The sequence below is a fragment of the Cornus florida genome, unplaced genomic scaffold (genome assembly GCF_030987335.1).
Source record: "Cornus florida cultivar Cherokee Brave unplaced genomic scaffold, ASM3098733v1 CherokeeBrave_3.0.0_Hap2_Chr04, whole genome shotgun sequence".
NCBI lineage: Eukaryota > Viridiplantae > Streptophyta > Magnoliopsida > Cornales > Cornaceae > Cornus > Cornus florida.
In genome coordinates, this window is record NW_026775574.1 from 55,411,476 (window position 1) to 55,438,009 (window position 26,534).

The 26,534-nt window shown below is 33.5% G+C and overlaps 2 protein-coding genes and 1 long non-coding RNA gene across 13 annotated transcripts in view; 2 read left to right on the forward strand and 1 right to left on the reverse strand.

Annotated features, from left to right (window-relative positions):
• Positions 1-11,441, forward strand: part of LOC132303271 (probable disease resistance protein At4g27220) — a 40,093-nt gene extending 28,652 nt beyond the window's left edge. For 9 of the 11 annotated variants that reach the window (XM_059800476.1, XM_059800477.1, XM_059800475.1 and 6 more), the window contains 6 exons: positions 1,097-1,435; positions 4,342-4,575; positions 7,798-8,271; positions 9,329-10,008; positions 10,141-10,241; positions 11,078-11,441. In XM_059800476.1, coding sequence (XP_059656459.1) covers positions 1,097-1,435; positions 4,342-4,575; positions 7,798-8,271; positions 9,329-10,008; positions 10,141-10,162 — 1,749 coding nt within the window. In that variant the 3' untranslated portion in view covers positions 10,163-10,241; positions 11,078-11,441. Of the gene's footprint in view, positions 1-1,096; positions 1,436-4,341; positions 4,576-7,797; positions 8,272-9,328; positions 10,014-10,140; positions 10,242-11,077 lie in introns of all 11 variants that reach the window. The other 2 variants (XM_059800484.1, XM_059800485.1) reach the window with 2 other exon arrangements.
• Positions 11,442-14,029: 2,588 nt separating this feature from the next.
• LOC132304980 (uncharacterized) lies at positions 14,030-26,230 on the reverse strand. Its single transcript, XM_059802675.1, has 5 exons — positions 26,216-26,230; positions 25,311-25,490; positions 16,436-16,615; positions 16,196-16,270; positions 14,030-16,097 (listed from the first exon to the last, which is right to left on the reverse strand). The coding sequence occupies exons 1-5, from the start codon at positions 26,228-26,230 to the stop codon at positions 15,921-15,923; spliced, it is 627 nt and encodes a 208-aa protein (XP_059658658.1). The 3' UTR covers positions 14,030-15,920.
• On the forward strand, positions 22,352-23,771 carry LOC132302235 (uncharacterized). The gene is made up of 2 exons (XR_009480783.1): positions 22,352-22,430; positions 23,406-23,771. It is a non-coding gene; the product is annotated as an uncharacterized LOC132302235 (long non-coding RNA).
• Positions 26,231-26,534: the final 304 nt, after the last annotated feature.

The window sequence follows — 26,534 nt, forward strand, 5'->3', positions numbered from 1 at the left end:
TATCAATATCTATATTTATATTTGTATCTATATCTATATCTATACTATTTTATTATTCGAAGTAAAAAGAGTTTTAGTATTTTAGAATTTCATTTATTAATATAAAAATTATTAATTAATTAATTAATATAAAAAAAGTTTTAAAAGAATTTCTATAGAACTCTAACATAAATTCTCTATATATTATGAGTTTTTATTTTTATTTTTAATTAATATAAAATATAAAATAAAAAACTCAAATTACATATTTATTAATTAATATAAAAGAGTTTATATAAAACTCTAACACAAATTATCATACTAATATTAAAAGTACAGTTTCACTATTTCAGTATTTATTTATTTATATAAAAAATATTTATTAATTAACATAAAAAAAATTTATTAATTAATATAAAAAAGATTTTTAAAGAATTTCTATAGAAATCTAACACAAATTTCTATACAACTTATATTATAAGTTGTTTAGAACAGTTTTTATAAAACTCAAATTACCTGTTTATTATGAGTTTTATATTTTCTTATAAGAGTTTCTATAAAACTCAAATAACCTATTTATTATTTTATTTTTTAAAAAGAGTTTCATTTATTTGTTGAATATTATTCATTGCAAAAATAAATATTAGTGAATTGTAATAAAAAATAGTCTTGATTTTGATATTGTTTTAGGACCAATATTATCATTTTGGCAAATATTATTCCTACGTATATAATTTTTTATATGGCTCCAAAGATTTAGGTTTTTAGCCTTTAAAAAAAGAGCAGACTGTGTGTTAAGTGTTGGTCCATCAAGAGTACATAGAAAAGCTTCCAAAATAGAGTAAGTGTAAGCGAGCCTTTTGTGGTTTATAAATTGATGAGTCCATATTTTCTCCCTCTTTAACATAAACTTAACCTGTATCAAGTACCACAATGATATTATTAAAACACACCTATGATGGAAGAATAAAATAAATAAGAGTTGTTTGATGCTCACCAACCCAGAAAATATATCCCTTGCATTTTGAAGTGATTGCAGTCAAAAATAGTGAAGGGGAATTAAAGAAGTTTGTTTGCAAAATTTAGTAATAAAGTTTTGAAATAACGAATTTTGCAGGTTTCATTCCCTGCTTTGGAGGCACTGGAGGTAGGAGGATTGAAAAACATTACAGCAATATGGAACAACCAATTATTCCTAGGTTCGGAAGCAGCAGAAGAATCATCCTTTCACCAGCTAAGGAACATAAAGATACTTAAATGTGAGCAACTGGTAAATGTGATAATTGCATGTCAAACAAGAGAAGGAGAAGAAGAGATAACAAGTGATGAAATTATTGTGTTCCCTCATTTAAAGAATATGGAACTTGAATGGTTGTCAAAACTCAAAAGTTTCTATGGGTCCAAAAAGACAGCAGTCGAGAATGACAATATTTCCGAAGCACTCTTCAATTACACGGTACGCACTATATATATATATATATTTTCAATTACATGGTCCGCACTATAAATATATATATTTTTTTTCAATTACATGGTACACACTATATATATAAATATATATGTTTTTTTCAATTACATGGTACGCACTATATATATACACACACATATATTAACTCCAAATTAACAAATATGCAGTATACATAACTTCAATTCTTAATATTTAGAATTCATGCTAGGAACTTGGAATTCAAGCTGTTCAGCCCATAAAGCTTTAATTCTAAAGAAAAGAAAGGAAAAATTTGGGGAAACTCAAGCAATTATTAAACTAGAGAATTTAAAGGGCTTCTAAGTCTTGTGTAACAGAAGCCCAATAACAAAACCCATAGCCCTAAACAATTTATAGAAATCCACATTCTTAGAATAAAATTTGACCCCAAGTACATGGGCTTTAAGGCTGATAATATTAGCTATTTTTGTGAAGCTCCTCTTATATGATAATATTTTCTCAATTGGTGAAGACACATCATCACTATTACAAATGTGGTTCTGGCCATGGCTGAACAAACCCAAAATCCAAGATCGCAGACCCACGGCGTCCTGTCGTAGTGGAGGTCGTTGTCCATGGCGCCGTAGTCGGTGACGGAGATGGAGGTAGTTGATTGGGGAATCAATTTTGGGTTTTGTGTTTAGTGAAGTTATGTTACTTGGAGAATTCTTTTAATGAACTAAAACCATCAAAACAGATTTCTTTGTGAGTACTTTTTTTTTTTTTTTTTTAATCTAAGAAAAAAGGAGAAGAAGTATTTATAAAAATTTAGGCCACATTTATGGTAGATATACATATACACATATATATGACAAATATATAAGTTGGTCAATCACAAAATAAATTTTTCAATAAATCTTAAACAAAAGACTCAAATTACCTGTTTATTATGAGTTTTATATTTTCTTAGAAGAGTTTCTATGAAACTCAAATAACCTCTTTATTATTTTATTTTTTAAAAACAGTTTCATTTATTTGTTGAATATTATTCATTACAAAAATAAAAATTAGTGAATTGAAATAAAAAATAGCCTTGATTTTGATATTATTTTAGGAGTTTGAAAATATATTGTGACAATTTATATTCATTGATTATTAATAAATATATCAGTGTGATTAATTTAAAGAATTAAATTTTAATTACTATTTCACAAAATAATTATTTTCTTACTTCGTTGAATATTAATTTTTAAATTAAATTTTACTCACCTAAAAGCATGTATCGTTTTACTAGTAGACAAATGACAAAAGTGGCAATGTGAATTAGATTTTCTCTGTGTCTATTCTTTTCACTTACTTACAGGACTATTTTGAATTAAATCATTTAATATTAATCTTTATTGCATACAAATTCAACTTGGAATTGAAAACTTGAATGAAAAATTAAACGTATTAATTAATTGTTAAATTAAAGAATTTAAAGGTCTTCTTAGTAACAGAAGCCCAAGAAAGCCCATAACCCTAAACCATTTATAGAAATGAATAAAATTTTTAATAGCCGAATATAGGACCATAAACGATTTTTAAAAGCTTCCGCATAGACCCATTTTCCAACAGCTGGGTCCACAACCAAAATCTGGGAACTCTCAGATTCTTGCTACAACCTCTCATTCTTAATTGTTCAGCCCGCACTTCTTGCCTTTGCATTTACATCTTTCTGCAGGATTTCATTTTGCCTCTTGGGCTTTGGTTTTTTTTGTTCGTTTTGATTTGCTGCCTTCATGCCCAGGTTGTTCATTTTGCTAGATTCACTGTGTTTAAATATAGCTCTTTATATTTTGTTTTCTTGCTTTTGGATATCACCAGGATTCCTTCAAATATGCGCACATACACTACGTAAAGAGTTTATGAAATTTTAGTTGCTCCATTTTGAAGGAAGAAAACCATGTGATTAAGTCAAGTTATAGACATAATTTTCATCTATATATATATATATTTTGATAGTTAGGAAGCATTGGATTAATAAGTCCTCCTAGAGCAACAATTATAATTGGTTCAAGAGACATTGTCTCAATAACTTATAAAAATGTAGACCACACTTTTATATTGTAGAAGAATATACATACGCGTATATAAATTCGTCAAGAACTGTTTTGCAATTAATGCTAAATGAAATATGGAGTAATAAATAAATAAATAAATAAAATTTGATCCCAAGTACTTGGTCTTAAGGCTGATAATATTAACTATTTGCATGAAGCTCCTCTTAGATCATGAAGCACACTATTATCAGGCTTATGTCCACTCAGTAAAATTAGCTATTTTTGCATGCGGCTCCTTTTAGATGGTAATATTTTCTCAATTTGTTTTACCCATTATATTTAGCTTTGAGGAAATCTTAATTTATTTTTTTTGTAATTTTTTAACTATTTAATTATATGCTAATTTTAAATGAATGGATAATTCAACATGTTCCATTATTATTATTATTATTATTATTATTATTATTATTATATGTGCAACTTTTTTAATAAGAAGGACCAATATTATCATTTTGGCAAATATTACTCCTACATATATAATTTTTTATATGGCTCCAAAGATTTTGGTTTTTAACCTTTAAATCAAGAGCAGACTGTGTGTTAGGTGTTGGTCCATCAAGAGTACATAGAAAAGCTTCCAAAATAGAGCAAGTATAAGCGAGCCTTTTGTGGTTTATAAATTGACGAGTCCAAATTTTCTCTAAACTTAACCTAAACTTAATCCGTATCAAGTACAATAATGATAGTATTAAAACTCACATATGATGGAAGAATAAGATAAATTAGAGTTGTTTGATGCTCACCAAGTGATTGTAGTCAAAAATAGTGAAGGGGAATTAAAGAAGCTTGTTTGCAAAATTTAGTAATAATGTTTTGAAATAACGAATTTTGCAGGTTTCATTCCCTGCTTTGGAAGTACTAGAGGTAAGAGGATTGGAAAACATTACAGCAATAATTGCAGGTCAAAAAGGAGGAGGAGGAGGAGAGATAACAAGTGATGAGATTATTGTGTTCCCTCACTTAAAGATTATGCAACTTGGAGGGTTGTCAAAACTCAAAAGTTTCTATGAGTCTAAAAAAGCAACAGCCGATAATGACATTATTCCCCAAGCACTCTTCAATTACACGGTACGCACTTTTTATATAGTGATCTATATATATATATATATATATATATATATATTAACTCCAAATTAGCAAATATGCAGTATGCATAACTTCATTTCTTAATATTAAGAATTCATGCTAGAAACAAGGAATTCAAGCCATTCAGACCGTAAAGCTTTAATTCTAAAGAAAAGAAAGGAAAAAATGGGGAAATTCAAGCCATTATTAAATTAAAGATTTCAAAGGGCTTCTTAGTCTTCTGTAACAGAAGCCCAATAACAGAACCGCGATGGCGTGGTCGGAAAATTCAACCATACAATTAGAATCAAACCCATTCACTTAGGTTAATGAAGCATTCAACTTGTTTAGGAAAAATTCAACCACACAATTATGGTGGAACAAAACAAAAATTAAAAAGAAGACGATCAGTTTTATTCGTCCATGCTAGTCACCTAGTGTTGGTGTTACAGTGCTTCAAGATAGGCTTAGTTGTCCATCGGTAACGAAGAGAATTTGACAAAATATGCAGGCGGTAATTAACATTATCGTAGTCGGTGACAAAATATTCAGTGACGTTTTCTCTTCTTGTTGGGTATCATTACCGTCAACGTCCACCCGCCTTTACCGTAGGTTCTGGCCATGGCAGAACAAACCCAAAATCCAACATCGCAGACCCACGGCGTCCTGTCCTAGTGGAGGTCGTTGTCCATGGCGACGTAGTCGGTGACGGAGATGGAGGTAGTTGATTGGGGAATCAATTTTGGGTTTTGTGTTTAGCCCTAGTATGAATCTGGGATTTTCGGAGCCAAAAAAAAAAAAAAAGTCCAAATTATTTGTGCTAGTCACTTTGGAAGAAGAAGAGTGTAGAAGAAATTGCCAAATCAAATGGGTACTGAGAAGAGTCGATGCAATGCGAGGAAGAGACGAGGATATGATTGTGAAATTGAAGTTGCGATGTGAATTTTGGTGAAGTCGATGCTATCATCAGTGAGTGATGATAGTGGCGATTTGTGAGTAAAAAAAAAGGAACTGCCTGCTTCGTTGATGCAATGAGAAGAGAAGCAAGATTGACGATGTTGTTGTTGGGACGGAATTCCTGCTATTGCGATTCACTTCGAACAAAAGAAGAATAAAAAGTGATGATGTCTGCAATTTGGGTTTCAATTGTTGTTGTGATGCAATTTGCGATACTGCAATGTGCTCTGAGTTGGCGGCTGCGGCGGTGGTGATGGTGGCGCCCCCACCCTCCTGCCCGTCAATTGCTTCAAAACCGACCCCTTCTGCGGCAGCCGGAATTTGGCCGGAGATGTCGCCGGAGAAGAAGAACATTAATCGAATCATGGTTTCCAAGGCGAAGTTGGGACGACGCCGAGCCAAGTCGCCGGATAATCTCTAATTTGACAATTTATATATATATATATATATATAGCTGATAGAACAAGATGCGAGGTGGGTGGAGGTATTTTTGTAATTTCATAATAATAAATATAAGTTTTAATTTAATATTAAATCATAAGGTTGGGCCGGGTATGTAAGAATTTGATAGCATTTTTTTTTTAGTTGAGCGAGGTGTTTAATTTTAGTGGGAGTTTTTTTTAGACAAAAATGATAATAGAGGGAGGTGGTTATATGATTTTTTTCCTTAAAAATAAAAAGAGAATAATATTATTCAAAAAATTAAATGGGCCCCTCTATATTGCTAAATATTCTAGTTTCTACTATATTCATTGATTATTAATAAATATATCAGTTTGATTAATTTAAAGAATTAAATTTTAGTTACTATTTTGAAAAATAATTAGTTGCTTATTAGTAAAAAAAGAGCACGTGACAAAAGTGGCAATGTGAATTAAATTTTCTTGGTGTCTATTATTTTCACTTACTTAGTTACTTGCAGGACTATTTTGAATTAAATCATTTAATATTGATTTTTGTTGCATACAAATTCAACTTAGAATTGGAAACTTGAATGAAAAATTAAACACATTAATTAATTGTTGAATTAAAGAATTTAAAGGTCTTCTTAGTAACAGAAGCCCAATAACGAAGCCCATGGCACTTCTTGTCTTTGCATTTACATCTTTCTGTTCATTTTGCTAGATTCATGGTGTATATTTTGTTTTCTTGCTTTTGGTTATTACTAGGATTCCTTCAAATGAGCGCACATACACTACGATAAGAGTATGAAATTTCAGTTGCTCCATTTTGAAGGAAGAAGACCATGTGATTAAGTCAAGTTCGACATAATTTTCATATGTATATATATATATAGATTGGTGCGGTTAAATTTCGAGCCCATTTAGCTCACCCTTTAAAAACGCACTTTTAATTCCAAGCTCGTTTAGTCCTTTAGAAGCGCGCTTTTATTATAAAAAACTGCGTTTAGTTGTGTTTGGAAACCATTAAGAACATTTTTAATGATACCAAACTAAGTCAATTATGTCCTTTTTTTTTATTTTTTATTAAAATAATTACACTCATTCTTTAATTAAGTTACTATTATCAAGTATGGTAATATTCTATTATTAAAGATTATTATTGTAAAATTAGCAATAAAAATATTTAAAAAAACAATTGTTACAAAATAAATTAAAACTAATTTAATTATGAAAAGTAGCTGCTATTGATAAAAGTGCGCTTTACATTTCAACCGCAACCCCAAAGAGACCAAATTGCACAACACATCAACTTCTTGACTTTTCCAAAAACACAGTCCCAAATCCATTCTTCCGGTCTCGTTGGATCTCTCCTCCGGCCCAAGTTGACTATTTGATGCGTTTTTTGGAGGTACAAATCTTTCCATTGGATTTGTTTATTCTTGATAGGATACATCACAGATTCACAAGTGAGATTCTAATTAAAGATTATTTGTTAAACAATAATTATTTTGATTAATGAATGACTTCATAATGGTAAATTTGATTCTTTGTTATTTTATTTTATTTTATTTATTTATTATTTTTTTCCTGGAGAGATTCAAACAATTTTATATATGGAGACAACATTAAGTAATCTACAAAATTGAATAAACTGTTTACCAACTAATTAAATATTGGCATGTGGTATGTGAGACCCATTTAAATACAAACATGCTTGTATTTGCATGAAATGGTAATACTATATTCGTATAGATGAAGTGGTCATAGAGAAATGAAAATTTGAATGTTAATAGAGAGTTTTCTCTTGCTTTCCCTTTTTTCTTTATTCTTTTATTAATAAGGTTAGAAGATTGATGTTTTGCAGGTCAAGTTCCCTTGTTTGGAGAGCTTCGAGTATGAAGGACGTGAAAACAATGTGAAGGAGATATGGGACGACACGGTTCCAACAGATGCTGTTTGTAAACTAAGGGTGTTGAAAGTGTCTTATTGTGTTGAACTGTTAAGTGTTGCTCCATCAAAATTGCTTGGAAGTTTCCACAACATAGAAGAACTTAGCATATTAAGTTGTGACTCCTTGGAGGAGGTATTTAAGGTTGAAGAAGGGTCAAATGCCGAGGAAGGAATGGTTGCAATAGATACAGATATAGAAAAAGACTTGGAGGACAATCTTGTGTTCTCTCAATTGAAATCTATAACCTTCAAGTTTTTGCCACAGCTGAGGATTTTATCCCGGAGGAGTCGCATTTATGAATTGCCATCCTTAAAACATATGGCAATAGGTTGTTGTCCCAAATTGGAAATGTTTCCTTGCCGTGCCCCCTTACAATCATTGGAAAAGGTATGCCATATCCTAAATTGAACATGTTTTGTTTTAGAAATGCCTATTATTTAATAGTTAAAATTTATAAATTGACAAAAAAAAAAAAAAAAAAATAAATAAATAAACTTTTTTTTATAGTTAAAAAAGTTAAGTTGAATGAAGAATACAATGCAACGTTAGTTTGTTATTCCTAGCTTCAGAAGTTGGCAAAGCAAATCACTTTTTTTTTGGTTAAATCTTTCCATAAAGAAAAAAGAATTATATATATATATATATATATATATATATAATATTATGATATTACTATATATTATGATATGATATGATTCATATTCGAAAAGGTAAAGAATAAATTAAATTTTATGCACCCCTAACATACTACTTTTGAAATTTGACCATTACTAGTATTATATATATATATATAGGCCTTACGTATTAGAAAGAAGTCATTGCATATCTGCATTGACGCATAGTTTTTGAATGAACCCACGATTTAAAAAAATTATGAATGAACCCACGTTTTAAAAAATTAAAGGAACATTTTTAAAAGGAGAATGTTAAGTGCAGGTGTGACAATATTTATCCTTTGAATATTATTGAATGTTTTTTTGTTAAATTCACCTGAATTTTATTTTAATAAGAAAGTCCAATATTGAGAAGAAAAAAAAAAATTGTTAAGTAATATATATTATGATATTATATGATTTTAAAATATGATATTATATGATTTATATTCGAAAAGGTTAAGAATAAATTAAATTTTATGCACCCCTAACATACTACTACTTTTGAAATTTGACCATTTCTAATATTATAGTTTAAGAAGAATTATAGTGATCTGCGATATATCCAATGGTATTAAACTTTTGATCCAAAATTACCTTACCTTGCCATTATTGTCTCAAATAGCAGCTTCATGTGGGATGCATGTCCAGCAACCCATCCATCACACTTGAAACTCCTTTTAACTGAAAATTTAATAACAAAATAAGTTTTCTTTAATTGATTTGTCTGTACGTTGCTTTTTTTTCATCAAATTTTACCTGCTTCAAACACTACTATATAATCTGTGTAGGTTGCTTTTCCTGTCTTGGAGCATTTGGAGCTCTCGGATGGAAACATCATCTTTGAAGATATTTTGCATGGCCGTGTCCCAGCAGCCTCATTTAGCAAAGTAAGAAGGCTGAGTCTGATTGACTTCCGCGTGCTAGTGAACATTCCTACCCTGCTGCTACAGAGGTTTGAAGTTGTTGAAAAACTCACTGTGAGAGATTGTGATTCATTACAAGTTGTCTTCAACCTTGAAGGACTTGAAGACATCAAAAGAGGAGCCCCTCAAATAACAAAGTTGGACCCCTACCACAACCTAACATTTTTAACAGTTGCATCTTGCAACAGCCTGAAATATTTATTCTCACTCTCAATCGCAAGAAATCTCACAAATATTGAACAACTGAGTGTTCGTAGCTGTAATGCGATTGAAGAAATAATTAAAAATGAAGATCAAGGTGAAGAGGATGGTGGCATGGATGAAATTGTGTTTCCCAAGTTACAGTTTATGAACCTTGACCATCTACCAAACCTCACAAGTTTTTGTTGGGCAAATAATGCTTTTAAATTGCCATCCCTACTGTATGTTTGGGTGAACGAATGTGACAAAATGCAGACATTCACATCTGGACAGATAAGCACACCGGTGATAATATTACAAGATCGTGACCTTAACAATTATGTGCAGCAGCGTGCTCAAGAAAGGTAGGGTAAAATATGGAATGACATGAAACTTTGATAAGAGATTATATATATATTCTTTTTCCTACATAGTAGTGACAAACTATTTTTTTATTATAAGTATTATGAAGTTTTATCCACTTGTGTTTAATTCAGGGATTGCGATGTACAAGGATGATGAAGAAACAAGTATTGGCAAAGAAAAAGAGTCTGGAAACCATGATGAAGAAGATATTTTGGCAAATGAGTAAATTATGGTAATTCTATCTTTTAATTTTTATTTTTCTGCATCTCACAGGTTTGGAAAGGTGGGGAATCTGCTATTTTTTAAATTTCAAATTGATAATGTGTGCTGTCAAATCTTCATTCAACTTAACTTTTTTAACCTTTTCGAATATGAATCAAAGTACAAGATAATGTGTGCTGTCAAATCTTTACCAAAGAAGGGGAAAATAAATAAAAATAAAAAAATCCTTAGATTGTGCTAGAAATTTGATCACCTATTTAACGAAAAAAAATAATAAGAAGAAGAAGACGACATTTTGGTCACTTAGATTTAACTACATTTTAAGAGGTTTTCTTTTTTTCTTGTTTTTTTCCCCTAGTGTTTTTCACATGGTTGTGGATGGAATTGAGGTTTAAAATTCTGAATTAAACTAACAGAAAGAGGTGGATTCCTTCAACGTCATTTTTACTACCTGAATCACGTTTTGACCATTTCTTTGTGTTAAACTTTATATGTTATGAAAAAAAAAAAAAAAAAAAAACTTCATATATTATGAAAAAAATGACCACATGGATAACCACATTTTTTCTAGTTTCTACTAGATTATTTACCACCTTATTAGGACAGTAGGATTTAGGTTGGCAAATTTGGTGTCTAAATTTTGAGTTTGTAATATATTTTTAGTTTGAATTTAAAAAGTCAGTGTCTAATTAGTTACTGGATTAATCAACTACTATTTAAAAAAAATAACATACAGGGAATGCATGCATCATACGTATTCACATCCACACTAGATTGGTGAGTAAACATATATGTGTTAGATTAACAAATTTGGTGAATCTGATTGATTTTTTTTTTTTTTTTCAGTGATCATTTTTGGACAGGCTAGTATTTGGAAGTGGAAGTAATTTTACTACAGTTACCATCCAAGTGACTGAAGTAAAAAGGTGGCGGATCCAATCCTTTGGGTTCTCTCTTGCTACTGCCAAGAAAACATAATGGCCTTCAATTCAAGGGGCACCAAATGCTGACATGCAATTTATTTGGGGACACCAAAATTGGAAGTTTCATATATGATTTATTGTTTGTTTTCTCCCATATTCTTTTTCTGCTCGAGTGTGAATACCGTTGGTGTGTTTTGCTGAAGATTGTTTAGCTATGGTTGAAGTGTATTTTATTTATTTATTTTGGTATGGAGTTATGGTTGAAATATGTTTGTGTTACATGATCAGCTGAACCATTTCTAGTGTTTTGTGTGGATGCATGCTTCTTCTTCTTCTTCTTTTTTCTCTTTTTTTTTTTTTTAAGTAAAAATATATTAGAAAGTGTCCAACAAAACCTGTTCCGCTTCCCCCATCGAAGGATCTTTTTTTTCGCTTTTGCCAAACGCACAACAAACACAGAAGGGTGCCACCCTCCAAAAATCAAGTGCGTTGGATCACACGAAACACCCTCTCCAAGCGTCAATTTGAAGACACCAAACAAGTCAAAAATAAGACTCCACTCACTGAAAATGATGGATGTATGTTATCCGTCGCCCTCAGATTTTCATTTTTCAACCGGAGAAAAATCTAACCGACGGCTATGGAAAGAGGTCAATTAATTTGTTTTGGAATATCCATCTAACATTGAGTTTTAATGTGTTAGGTCACCTAAGGATGTGCAAGGACTTTAAAGAATTTCCAACTATCAGCAACTCGCTTTAGTGATGGGAGTACAAGTCATTACAAACATTTGCACGGTTATTTCAGTAATTTTAACCGGGAAGACTGGTTTTTCAAAAGGTTTTCGTCTGAGGATGGAAACGTGAGGAGGTCAGGATAATTCACCCATATAATTTTAAATGTACAACTTTAAGTACTCTATATTAGAAAATGTGCATGGATAGTATTTTAATAGGCAGGGAGGGAGAGAGAAACCATCCTAGAAAGGGATAATAGAAATACTTGAAACAATTTTCCTAAAAGGAAGCACTCAGATGCAAATACATATCCATCTATGTGGACAAATTTCTTCCTCACCGTTGAGCAAGAGATCATTTCCGTATGTCCAGATATATATATATATATATAATTAAAATAAAAAGTTAAAAATTATTTTGTTCAAGGAAAAAATGCCTTTTTTTTCATGACAAATAACTCACATCCGCTCTTAATATATTCTTTTTCACCAGATTTGAATTCACATGTTAAGCATCATCTTGGTGAAGGAAACTCTTGCCCCCTTATCAATGCATTTGTGCATAGAGGGTACCACCCATAATTATGTAAAACTTCTTCATCATTTATTCATGTTCCCTATTACTCAAATTATAAGAGTAGTTCTATAAAATCAAAAACAATTTACCCAAAAAAATAAATTAAAGCAAAAACAAACATACTACAGTAATCAATATAAATATGTATATATATAAGCACAAATATACAAATGAAGGTATTATCATGGCACTGATAGGGTAGCAAGGTTCAGTACACAAAAGCCTATGACAACAAATAAGAAAGCCGAATAGACAATGCAACACAAACCAATTAGATTTATCGGGATTTTTATAGAACCTGCCTGCTAAATACGGATATTTAAAATCCATTTTTATATTCATAATCGCGATAGCTTAATCCAAGCTACATTGCCCTTCAAGTGTGCAAGGTATATCTATTCATTTCAAAAGGTAAAAACAAGCATAAAAACAGAAGCATTCAAATTGAAAGTTAAACCTTAGGTCAAGAAACATAGCACAGCAATAAGACCAGGATGATACTCCATAAAACTGCCACTTAGAAAAGATAAGTCCCCTTCCCCTTCTTATCTCCACCAATCTCAAAATGCTTGCACCTCTGCAATAAAAGGGCAATAATCACATGTCCATAAAGAACAAGAAAGCAACACTCAAGGAATCGAAAACAAAAGAGCAAATGGAAGTTGAGAAGCTAACCTTGATTGGGTGCTGTGATACATGCTTGCACCCCTGGCATTGCAGCCTCAGCACAATCTTCTTTGTAGTTTTTGCCGACACAGAGAAAGCAATGTTGCCAAAATTAAACTCAAAGAAGACAAAGAAATTCTTAATTAATGGAATATATGTATTGTTTTTGGGTGTTTGCTCATCGGATTTAATGGAGTGCAGGGGGCAATGTTCTCACCTCCAAATATATACATATATATACACATACGCAATGCTGCCAGAAAGCCCTGGTCAACCAAACCATGTTCGCACTATACGTGAATTATCTGGAATCAAGAGTCTCAAAGTTGCAAGATTAGAGGAGTAGATTTCGATCCTTTCAGTTGTTATGTTGCGATGGAATGAGCTAGGGCTAGTGTTTCAACAAGTGACAAAAAAAAAAAAGGTGGCGGCTGCCGTGGACGATGGAGTTGGTTAACTTTGTTGTTTGGCTAGGAGGTGTCAGTGTTGATTAGTGCTAAAATAAGGTGGTGTTTGGCCTAAAAACTAGGTGCAATTGTTATAGGGTGATGTGATGGCACAATGCTATTGGTTGTTGAGATTGCACTTGACACATTAGCAACAGCTACTCAAACAACAAACCTATGTTATTTAATTAAAGGGCAATTTGGTAATCCTAACATCTCTGGCGGCATCCGGTGATGGAAACTTTTAATTTCGTCTTTAAATTGCTCTTTTTACAGAGTACAGGGGGCTTAACTTAGGTCAGGGGGTTTTGTGCTTTTGGTTGATAGTTCAAGGGGTTTAATGCACTTATAACTTTATTACTCCATACAACACACTATCGTACAACACACTGATTCAACATTCGATTAAAGGTAGTATTAAACCATTGGAATGACCCAATGAAGATTAAACCATTCGAATGACCCAATGAAGATTTCACATTACAAAATTCATCAATCTCAGTTGCGTAGAGTCTATAAATCACTTATTGAACATTGTCATTGTAGATTTGGCTTTAGACTGGTAATATATGGTTTTAAACTGGTAATACATGGAGAGAAGAAACAGATTATGAATATTAACGAAAGTTTCACATGTGCAGTAGAATAAGTAATGGAAGTCTATCCGAAGCTTGTTAGGTCTAATAGTTTTCGGTGTATTGATACTTGTGCGACAGCTTATATTTGCAATTTGTCACTTACTTATCTGGAGACCAAAAGGCTAAATGAAGAAGGGGAGTAACAAAAGGCTAAATGAAGAAAACGAGGATATTGACTATGAAAAAACTTTTCACTCGTATCAATGCTGAAATCCATTGGGACATTGTTAACAATTATTGCATACTATGACTGAGATTATATTAAATGGATGTAGAAGCAGTTCCTAAATAGGTATGAAGATATTTAAATGAAACAACCTGAAGGATTCATTTCTAAAGGGGAAGAAAATAAAGTATTTAAGCTTAAAAGATGCATTTATGATCTCAAACAAGCTTGTGCCTATAAAATGATCTCCAACAAGCTTGTGCTTTTGCCAAACGCACCACCAAACACAAAAGGGTGCCACCCTCCAAAAATCAGGAGCGTGGGATCACACGAAACACCCACTCTATCACTCTCCAAACAAGTCAAAAATAAGACTCCACTCACTAAAAATGATGGATGTATGTTTATCTGACGCACTCAACCGGAGAAAAATGTAACCAACAACTATGGAAAGAGGTCAACTAATTTGTTTTGCAATATCCATCTAACATTGAGTTTTGATGTGTTAGGTCACCTAAGGATGTGCAAGGACTTTAAAGAATTTCCAACTATCAGCAACTCACTTTAGTGATGGGAGTACAAGTCATTACAAACATTTGCACGATTATTTCTGTAATTTTAACTGGGGACACTGGTTTTTCAAAAGGTTTTTGTCTGAGGGTGGAAAGGTGAGGAGGTCAGGATAATTCACCCATATAATTTTAAATGTACAACTTTAAGTACTCCATATTAGAAAATGTGCACAGATGGTATTTTATTGGGCAAGGAGGCAGAGAGAAACCTTCCTAGAAAGGGATAATAGAAATACTTGAAACAATTTTCCTAAAAGGAAGCACTCAGATGCAAAAACATATCCATATATTTGGACGAATTTCTTGCTCACCGTTGAGCAAGAGATCATTTCCGTATGTCTATATATATACATATATATATATATATATATATATATGTATAATAAAAATAAAAAGTTAAAAATTATTTTGTTCAAGGAAAAAATGCCTTTTTTTTTCATGACAAATAACTCACACATCCGCTCTTCATAAATTCTTTTTCACCAGATTTGAATTCACATGTTAAGCATCATCTTGGTGAAGGAAACTCTTGCCCCCTTATCAATGCATTTGTGCGTAGAGGGTACCACCCATAATTATGTAAAACTTCTTCATCATTTATTCATGTTCCCTATTACTCAAATTATAACAGTAATTCTATAAAATCAAAAACAATTTACCCAAAAAAATAAAAAGCAAAAACAAACATACTACAGTAATCAATATAAATATGTATACATATAAGCACAAATATACAAATGAACGTATTATCATGGCACTGATAGGGTAGCAAGGTTCAGTACACAAAGCCTATGACAACAAATAAGAAAGCTGAATAGACAAGGCAACACAAACCAATTAGATTTATCGGGATTTTTATAGAACCTGCCTGCTAAATACTGATATTGAAAATCCATTTTTATATTCATAATCTCGATAGCTTAATCCAAGCTACATTGCCCTTTAAGTATGCAAGGTATATCTATTCATTTCAAAAGGTAAAAACAAGCATAAAAACAGAAGCATTCAAATTGAAAGTTAAACCTTAGGTCAAGAAACATAGCACGGCAATAAGACCAAGATGATACTCCATAAAACTGCCACTTAGAAAAGAGAAGTCCCCTCCCCTCCTTATCTCTACCAATCTCAAAATGCTTGCACCTCTGCAATAAAAGGGCAACAATCACATGTCCATAACGAACAAGAAAGCAACACTTAAGGAATCGAAAACAAAAGAGCAAATGGAAGTTGAGAAGCTAACCTTGATTGGGTGCTGTGATACATGCTTGAACCCCTGGCATTGCAGCCTCGGCACAATCTTCTTTGTAGTTTTCGCCTACACAGAGAAAGCAATGTTGTAAATTTTTTCCCTGGCTAAATTTATAAGATAGGAACTTCATGGGGAAAGAAGTGCATAGGTTAGTTAAAACGTGGATGAGGGTCATTTCAAATAAGATACATACCTTGTGAAGTAAAGAGACATAATAGAAATAGGTTTTACCTTCTTGTGGAAAACAGGTTTGGTTTGTCCACCATAACCTGACTGTTTCCAATCATACCGGCACTTGCCTTGCACAGCCAAACTATCCTTTCCCTTCTTGTACTGCGTAATCTTATGCAAGGTGTGCTTCCGGCATTCCTTAGACTTGCAATATGTCTTCTTTGTCTTTGGAACGTTCACCTGCAAGAACAGATCATATTACATCAAAATGGAAATAGGAAAAATGAATGCTAAAAATGTGCAATCTGGTAAGAGAGAATTTTCATTCATGCTTTTGCATCTAAAAACTAGGAAATAAAAATGATAGGGATCTCACCTAGAAGTTTCAATATTATAGACACCTCATAGTTAACTAAGAACTTGGAAAAAACAATGGGAACCAATAAAATCAATGGAAACATAATACAAAAAAATCATAACACACTCACAATTCATAAGAATTCCATGAAACACACAAGTTAGCTCATGGAGCATGATTATTGGAGACGTTGCAATATATGTCAAGGAGCCCTCAGTTGAATGTGTACATAAAATATACGAGTCCAAAGGCAGGGTAAGAAATGGTTTAGCTAATAGAGAGCAACTCTTCCACTCTTCCAGAACCAGTAACAAGTAAACCATGTCAAACCAAGACTAGAGCAATCAATATCTGAACAGAACTGATTCAAAGTTCACCTAGAATAGTTTCTGCTGTGAAATGAAAGTTATAGGATATATATATATACACACACACATATATATATATATACACGAGTAATGCAATGGAGAAACATAAATATCTGATAGAATTCGATTCATTTTAGTAATGACCCATCCGAACCACAACTGAACATTTGGAGAGGGGGGTGGATTGAAGCTATACCATATAAAGCTCTTAGAATTTCCACCACTACAAATCATATACCTTTTGACCAACTTTTTGTCTTCCATAAAACAACTTATTTTTGCTATGCTGCCATCATAAGCAGCTGTTTGCTACATATGTAATGACTAATGACTAGTGCCTTATTGAGAAAATCTAGTATATAGGGCTGTATAATAAAGGAAAGCCCAATGAGGGTCTGGAAGACATGTGCTAAGATGATGATACACACAACTTTATATACTTCCACCGTATTGAATAGACAATATCACTATTAAATATAAATCCCAGCTGGCGGCTGTAAAAGCTGATTGTAGAGAGATGCCTGAGAAATTCAATAAGTAGTCAAAGGAGAATAATGTTGAAGTGCCACAAATTCCAGCTTCCATATCTTTTCAAATATGGTAGAATTAAGTGCAACTGATTTTCAATCTATATCAATCCAGAACTTCTAATATTGGAAAATGGAGCTTCATGTTAGCATATATGATACCACGATTTATGGTATGACTAACCATATTAGCAGAGATTTGACTATGCATATGTTAGCATATATGATAGCCACTATTTATGGAATGACTTACCATAATAGCAGAGATTTGACTATGCCATAGAATATGCTTTAGAATAAGTTATGATTTAATTTAGATTTGATTTAGTTTCCTTTCTTATAATATGAGCATATGCTCATTTTATCTATAAATACTAGAGCTATGAACAAGTAATTCACATCATTCAAGCCTTTACACAATTCTCTACTTTTTATATTTCTGCTTGGTATCAGAGCCAGGGTGGTCCGACTACAATGAGCGCATTGCGAGTTCGGCACCACCCATTTGGGAATGGTTTAAGGTGACATCGTCCATCGTGTTGCGAGTTTAGCACCACTCATTCAAAAATGGTCTGACGAGACATAGTTATTTTTTTTGTATGGTCTGAGGAGACATTATTGATTCTTTCATCTATATGGTTTAAACATACGTATGAAGGGAAATGGTCTGAGGAGACATTGTTAATTCTTTCATCTACATGTCTTAAACATGTGAAGAGGAATGGTCTGAGGAGACAATGTTGGTTGTTTACGGTCTGAGGAGACATATTGTTGGTTGTTTACGGTCTGAGGAGACATATTGTTGTTTGTTTACGGTCTGAGGAGATGAGGTTGGTTGTTTACGGTCTGAGAAGACATTTTTGGTTTGTTGATCGACATTTTTAATCTAGTCAGATTTGCACTCTGCAACTTGTAGATTCTGAAGAAGAGTGCTAGCAAGACAGTGTTTGAAGATGCGTTGTCCAAGTTGGGCATTTCAAATATCCACCCACCAACTTGAGGGGTAGTGTTAGCATATATGACAGCCAAGATTTATGGAATGCCTTACCATATTCGCAGAGATTTGATTTAGATTTGATTTAGTTTCTTTTCTTGTAATATGAGCATGCGCTCTCATTTTATCTATAAATACTAGAGATGTGAATGAGTGATTGATATCATTCAAGCCTTTGCATATTATAGATCTCATTCAAACCTTTACACAATTCTCTCCTTCCTCTTTTTATATTTCTTCTTGGTATCAGAGTCAGGGTGGTCCGACAGCAATGAGGGCATTGTGAGTTGGGCACCACCCATTCGGGAATGGTCTAATAGCCATCCGAGAGGTGTCGGGTAGGCAGGGCGATTCGACCTCAATGAGGGCGTTGCGAGTTTGGCACCACCCATTCAGAAACAGTCTGAGGAGAAAATTGTTTCTTTTTTATGGTCTGAGGAGACATATTTATTCTTTTTTATGGTTTGAGGAGACATAGTTGTTTCTTTTTTATGGTCTGAGGAGACGTTATTGATTCTTCTTTCATCTATATCGTTTAAACATATGCATGAAGGGGAATGGTCTGAGGAGACATTATTGATTCTTCCATCTACATATTTTAAACATGTGAAGGGAAATAGTCTGAGGAGACATTGTTGGTTGTTTATGGTCTGTGGAGACATAATTGGTTATTTATGGTCTGAGGAGACATTTTTTATTTGTTGATCGGCACTTCATTTGAGAGAAAATCATTGCTAGTTAGATTTTCACTCTGCAACTTGTAAATTCTTACAAAGGGCGTCTGCAAGATTATGTTTGAGAATGCATTGTCCAAGCTGAGCGTTTCAGATATCCACGCACCAACTTAAGGGGGAGTGTTAGCATATATGATACCGCGATTTATGGTATGACTTACCATAATAGCACAACTTAGTTTCCTTTCTTGTAATATAAGCATCTGCTCATTTTATCTATAAATACTAGAGCTGTGAATGAGTAATTCATATCATTCAAGCCTTTACACAATTCTCTCCTTGTTATATTTCTACTCCCCCCCCCCCCCCCCAATTCGACCTCAATGAGGGCGTTGCGAGTTTGGCACCACCCATTCAGAAACAGTCTAAGGAGAAAATTGTTTCTTTTTTATGGTCTGAGGAGACATATTTATTCTTTTTTATGGTTTGAGGAGACATAGTTGTTTCTTTTTTATGGTCTGAGGAGACGTTATTGATTCTTCTTTCATCTATATCGTTTAAACATATGCATGAAGGGGAATGGTCTGAGGAGACATTATTGATTCTTCCATCTACATATTTTAAACATGTGAAGGGAAATAGTCTGAGGAGACATTGTTGGTTGTTTATGGTCTGTGGAGACATAATTGGTTATTTATGGTCTGAGGAGACATTTTTTATTTGTTGATCGGCACTTCATTTGAGAGAAAATCATTGCTAGTTAGATTTTCACTCTGCAACTTGTAAATTCTTACAAAGGGTGTCTGCAAGATTATGTTTGAGAATGCATTGTCCAAGCTGAGCGTTTCAGATATCCACGCACCAACTTAAGGGGGAGTGTTAGCATATATGATACCGCGATTTATGGTATGACTTACCATAATAGCACAACTTAGTTTCCTTTCTTGTAATATAAGCATCTGCTCATTTTATCTATAAATACTAGAGCTGTGAATGAGTAATTCATATCATTCAAGCCTTTACACAATTCTCTCCTTGTTATATTTCTACTCCCCCCCCCCCATTCGACCTCAATGAGGGCGTTGCGAGTTTGGCACCACCCATTCAGAAACAGTCTGAGGAGAAAATTGTTTCTTTTTTATGGTCTGAGGAGACATATTTATTCTTTTTTATGGTTTGAGGAGACATAGTTGTTTCTTTTTTATGGTCTGAGGAGACGTTATTGATTCTTCTTTCATCTATATCGTTTAAACATATGCATGAAGGGGAATGGTCTGAGGAGACATTATTGATTCTTCCATCTACATATTTTAAACATGTGAAGGGAAATAGTCTGAGGAGACATTGTTGGTTGTTTATGGTCTGTGGAGACATAATTGGTTATTTATGGTCTGAGGAGACATTTTTTATTTGTTGATCGGCACTTCATTTGAGAGAAAATCATTGCTAGTTAGATTTTCACTCTGCAACTTGTAAATTCTTACAAAGGGCGTCTGCAAGATTATGTTTGAGAATGCATTGTCCAAGCTGAGCATTTCAGATATCCACGCACCAACTTAAGGGGGAGTGTTAGCATATATGATACCGCGATTTATGGTATGACTTACCATAATAGCACAACTTAGTTTCCTTTCTTGTAATATAAGCATCTGCTCATTTTATCTATAAATACTAGAGCTGTGAATGAGTAATTCATATCATTCAAGCCTTTACACAATTCTCTCCTTGTTATATTTCTACTCCCCCCCCCCCCCGCGAATCTTTGGGAACTGATGAACCTCTATGAGCGCCACGTGTAGAGTAAGTCTTATCAGCTATGACGCGCGTGACCGGTGCGTGTCGTTGACTCGATCTTCCTCGCACCCATCTTTCCTCCGGCATATGATAAGACCCGTCGCCGCCTTCGATACTCTCTGTCGACGGAACCAACTCCGGCGTAATTTCTTCCCAAATCACCACCTTATAGCAGAGAGTGTCATCATTAATAAATACAAATTGTGGACAGGTCGATCTTATTCTCACTGTAATACGAACGCTTTCGGCATCCCTGGTTTCATCGGCAACAACTCCCACAAATCCGCCGCATAAGTCCCCTACTTCAACAAATAGAGCATGACACCATAGATGAAGGGGAAGTCCAAACATCCGGATCTGTTTGAGACCTTGTTCTCTAAGGACACCACAACATCCAACCCTAAAAGACCACACATTGATCCGTAAAGTTGCAGATCCCCAATGACGTCGTCCTTCCTTCAACACACGTTGGGGTTCGGCCTGAGAAGGAAGCCTGAAGAGGAGCATCGAATCAGATAATGGAGTAACCCCCATGCCACAGGACGTATTCCAAGCTTTCGCCGCCCATTCCTCCACACGATCACATCCCCCAACTTCTTTGTCAAAACGACCAACCAAGCAAGATGAGAGTACTGATTTCCTCCCTCCGACGGACTTCCCGTCGACATACAAAGACAGTCCTCGATGCGGAACAGCCGACTTCACGTCCCCATTTAATGAAAGTCTAGGAACCCTTGCAGTTTCTAAGTAAGATTTCATCGCAGAAGAAGACAAAAAAAAGAAAAGAAAAAGACAAAGTCGCTGTCGCTGTGAAATCGCCCCTAGTGGGGTGAAATCGCCCACAGTGATGTATACCATGATCTCTTGACATTTCACATGGCATCATAGTTGAGAATTTAGGACATGACTTGTGTGTTTCCAAAATCTTTGTTGGGAAGATGTGACGAAATACAAACATTCACATCTGGACAGATAAGCACACCGATGATAAAATTACAAGATAGTAACTATAAAGATAGAGAAGTGAGTGACCTCAATAATTATGTGCAGCAGCTTGTTCAAGAAAGGAAGGGTAAAATATGGAATGACATGAAACTTTGATAAGAGATTATATTTATATTCTTTTTCTAGTGACAAACTATTTTTTATATAAATATCATGAAGTTTTGTCCTGAACTACAGCAAGAAAGGACCGAAGCTCTGCTTTTCATTAAAATGGTCCACTTGTGTTTAATCCAGGGTTTACGACGTATAAGGATGATGGAGAAACAAGTGTTGGGAAAGAGAGTGAGTCTGGAAACCATGATGAAGAACATATTTTGGCAAATGAGTAAATTAAGGTAATTCTATCATCTAATTTTTATCTTTCTGCATCTCACAGGTTTGGGAAGGAGGAATCTCATGTGATGGTATTTTTTTAATTTCAAATTGATTGGTAATTAAACTTTGCATTTCCCAAATTTAGTTGTCCAAACTATGAAGGATTGAATTATTTGGATAATGTTTAGAATATATTTTCTTTTTGGGTTTAGTAAGAAATCTTATAAACTAATGAAAGCATGTACAAAGCTATACGAGCATATATCTATAAACAAAGTACAAGATAATGTGTGCTGTCAAATCTTTACCAAAGAGAGGGAAAAAAAATAAAAAATAAAAAATCCATGGATGGTGCTAGAAATTTGATCACCTATTTAACGAGGAAAAAAAAAAAAAAAAAAAAGGAAGAAGAAGAAGACATTTGGTCACTTAGATTTTGCTACAATTTAAGAGGTTTCCTTCTTCTTCTTTTTCTAGTGTTTTTCATATGGTTGTGGATGGAATTGAGGTTTAAAATTCTGAATTAAAGGAATAGAAAGAGGTGGATTCCTTCAACGTGATATTTACTACCTGAATCATGTTTTGACCATTTCTTTGTGTCAAACTTTATATGCTATGCAAAAATATATATATATATATATATATATATATATATATATATTTATATATTATGAAAAAAATGACCACATGGATAACAACATTTTTTCTAGTTTCTACTATATAATTTTCCACCTTATTAGGACAGTAGGATTTAGGTTGGCAAATTTCGTGTCTAAATTTTGAGTTTTTAATATATTTTTAGTTTGAATTTAATAAGTCAGTGTCAAATTAGTTGCTGGATTGATCAACTACTATTTAAAAAAAAAATAACATACAGCGAATGCATGCATCATATGTATTCACATTCACACTAGATTGGTGAGTAAACATATACGAAGTATGTGTTAGATTAACTAACATATTTGGTGAATCTGATTGATTTTTTTTTTTTTTAGTGATCATTTTTGGACAGGCTAGTATTTGGAAGTGGAAGTAATTTTACTACAGTTACCATCCAAGTGACTGAAGTAAAAAGGTGGCGGATCCAATCCTTTGGGTTCTCTCTTGCTAATGCCAAGAAAACATAATGGCCTTCAATTCAAGGGGCACCAAATGCTGACATGCAATTTATTTGAGGACACCAAAATTGGAAGTTTCATATATGATTTATTGTTTGTGCTATAATGTGTTGGCTTTATTTTCTCCCATATTCTTTTTCTGCTCGAGTGTGAATACCGTTGGTGTGTTTTGCTGAAGATTGTTTAGCTATGGTTGAAGTGTATTTTATTTATTTATTTTGGTATGGAGTTATGGTTGAAATATGTTTATGTGTTACATGATCAGCTGAACCATTTCTAGTGTTTTGTGTGGATGCATGCTTCTTCTTCTTCTTCTTTTTTCTTTTTTTCAAGTAGAAATATATTGGAAGTGTCCAACAGAGACCTGTTCCGCTTTTGCCAAACGCACAACAAACACAAAAGGGTGCCACCCTCCAAAAATCAAGAGCGTGGGATCACACGAAACACCCTCTCCAAGCGTCAATCAGACCTCTCGAAGACACCAAACAAGTCAAAAATAAGACTCCACTCACTGAAAATGATGGATGTATGTTATATGTCGCACTCAGATTTTTCAACCGGAGAAAAATGCAAGCGACGACTATGGAAAGAGGTCAATTAATTTGTTTTGGAATATCCATCTAACATTGAGTTTTGATGTGTTAGGTCACCTAAGGATGTGCAAGGACTTTACCGAATTTCCAACTATCCGCAACTCACTTTAGTGATGGGAGTAGAAGTCATTACAAACATTTGCACGGTTATTTCTGTAATTTTAATCAGGGAGACTGGTTTTCAAACGTGAGGAGGTCAGGATAATTCACCCACATAATTTTAAATGTACAACTTTAAGTACTCTATATTAGAAAATGTGCACAGATAGTATTTTAATAGGCAGGGAGGGAGAGAGAAACCTTCCTACTTGAAACAATTTTCCTAAAGGAAGCACTCAGATGCAAAAACATATCCATATATGTGGACAAATTTCTTGCTCACCGTTGAGCAAGAGATCATTTCCGTATGTCTATATATACAAATATAATAAAAATAAAAAGTTAAAAATTATTTTGTTAAAGTAAAAAATGCCTTTTTTTTATGACAAATAACTCATACATCCGCTCTTCATAAATTCTTTTTCACCAGATTTGAATTCACATGTTAAGCATCATCTTGGTGAAGGAAACTCTTGCACCCTTATCAATGCATTTGTGCATATAGAGGGTACCACCATAATTATGTAAAACTTCTTCATCATTTATTCATGTTCCCTATTACTCAAATTATAAGAGTAGTTCTATAAAATCAAAAACAATTTACCCAAAAAAATAAATAAAAGCAAAAACAAACATACTACAGTAATCAATATAAATATGTATATATATAAGCACAAATATACAAATGAAGGCATTATCATGGCACTGATAGGGTAGCAAGGTTCAATACACAAAAGCCTATGACAACAAATAAGAAAGCTGAATAGACAATGCAACACAAACCAACTAGATTTATCGGGATTTTTATAGAACCTGCCTGCTAAATACTGATATTTAAAATCCATTTTTATATTCATAATCTCGATAGCTTAATCCAAGCTACATTGCCCTTCAAGTATGCAAGGTATATCTATTCATTTCAAAAACTAAAAACAAGCATAAAACAGAAGCATTCAAATTGAACGTTAAACCTTAGGTCAAGAAACATAGCACAGCAATAAGACCAGGGTGATACTCCATAAAACTGCCACTTAGAAAAGAGAAGTCCCCTTCCCCTTCTTATCTCCGACATAATAGAAATAGGCTTTACCTTCTTGTGGAAAACAGGTTTGGTTTGTCCACCATAACCTGACTGTTTCCGATCACACCGGCGCTTGCCCTGCACAGCCAAACTATCCTTTCCCTTCTTGTACTGCGTAACCTTATGCAAGGTGTGCTTCCGGCATTCCTTAGACTTGCAATATGTCTTCTTTGTCTTTGGATCGTTCACCTGCAAGATACAGATCATATTACATCAAAATGGAAATAGGAAAAATGAACGCTAAAAATGTGCAATCTGGTAAGAGAGCATTTTCATTCTTGCTTTTACTTGAAATTAAGTTTTGCTGCATTTGCATCTAAAAACTAGGAAATAAAATTGATAGGATCTCACCTAGAAGTTTCAATATTATACAAACCTCATAGTTAACTAAGAACTTGGAAAAAACAATGGGAACCAATAAAATCAATGGAAACGTAATACAAAAAATCATAACACACTCACAATTCATAAGAATTCCATGAAACACACAAGTTAGCTCATGGAGCACTCTTATTGGAGACGTTGCAATATATGTCAAGGAGCCCTCAGTTGATTGTGTACATAGAATATACGAATCCATACGCAGGGTAAGAAATGGTTTAGCTAATGGAGAGAGTAACTCTTCCACTCTTCCAGAACCAGTAACGAGTAAACCATGTCAAACCAAGACTAGAGCAATCAATATCTGAACAGAACTGATTTTGGTTCTCCTAGAATAGTTTCTGCTGTGAAATGAAAGTTATATATCTATATATATACACGAGTATTTCAAAGAAGAAATATAAATATCTGATAGAATTCGATTCATTTTAGTAATGACCCATCCGAACCACAACTGAACATTTGGAGAGGGGGGAGGATTGAAGCTATATCATATAAAGCTCTTCGAATTTCCACCACTACAAATCCTATACCTTTTGACCAACCATTTCTCTTCCATACAACAACTTATTTTTGCTATGTTGCCATCATAAGCAGCTGTTTGCTACATATGTAATGACTAATGACTAGTGCCTTATTGAGAAAATCTAGTATACAGGGTTGTATAATAAGGGAAAGCCCAATGAGGGTCTGGAAGACATGTGTTAAGATGATGATACACACAACTTTATATACTTCCACCGTATTGAACAGACAATATCACTGTTAAATATAAATCCCCGCTGGCGGCTGTAAAAGCTGATTGTAGAGAGATGCCTGATAAATTCAATAAGTAGTCAGAGGAGAATAATG

Coding starts and splice junctions, on each gene's coding strand:
- LOC132304980 (XM_059802675.1), bottom strand. Junction 16,616..25,310: donor AACCTGTTTTCCACAAGAAG/GTAAAGCCTATT, acceptor CTGTTCTTGCAG/GTGAACGTTCCAAAGACAAA. Junction 16,098..16,195: donor TATCACAGCACCCAATCAAG/GTTAGCTTCTCA, acceptor CTTTTATTGCAG/AGGTGCAAGCATTTTGAGAT.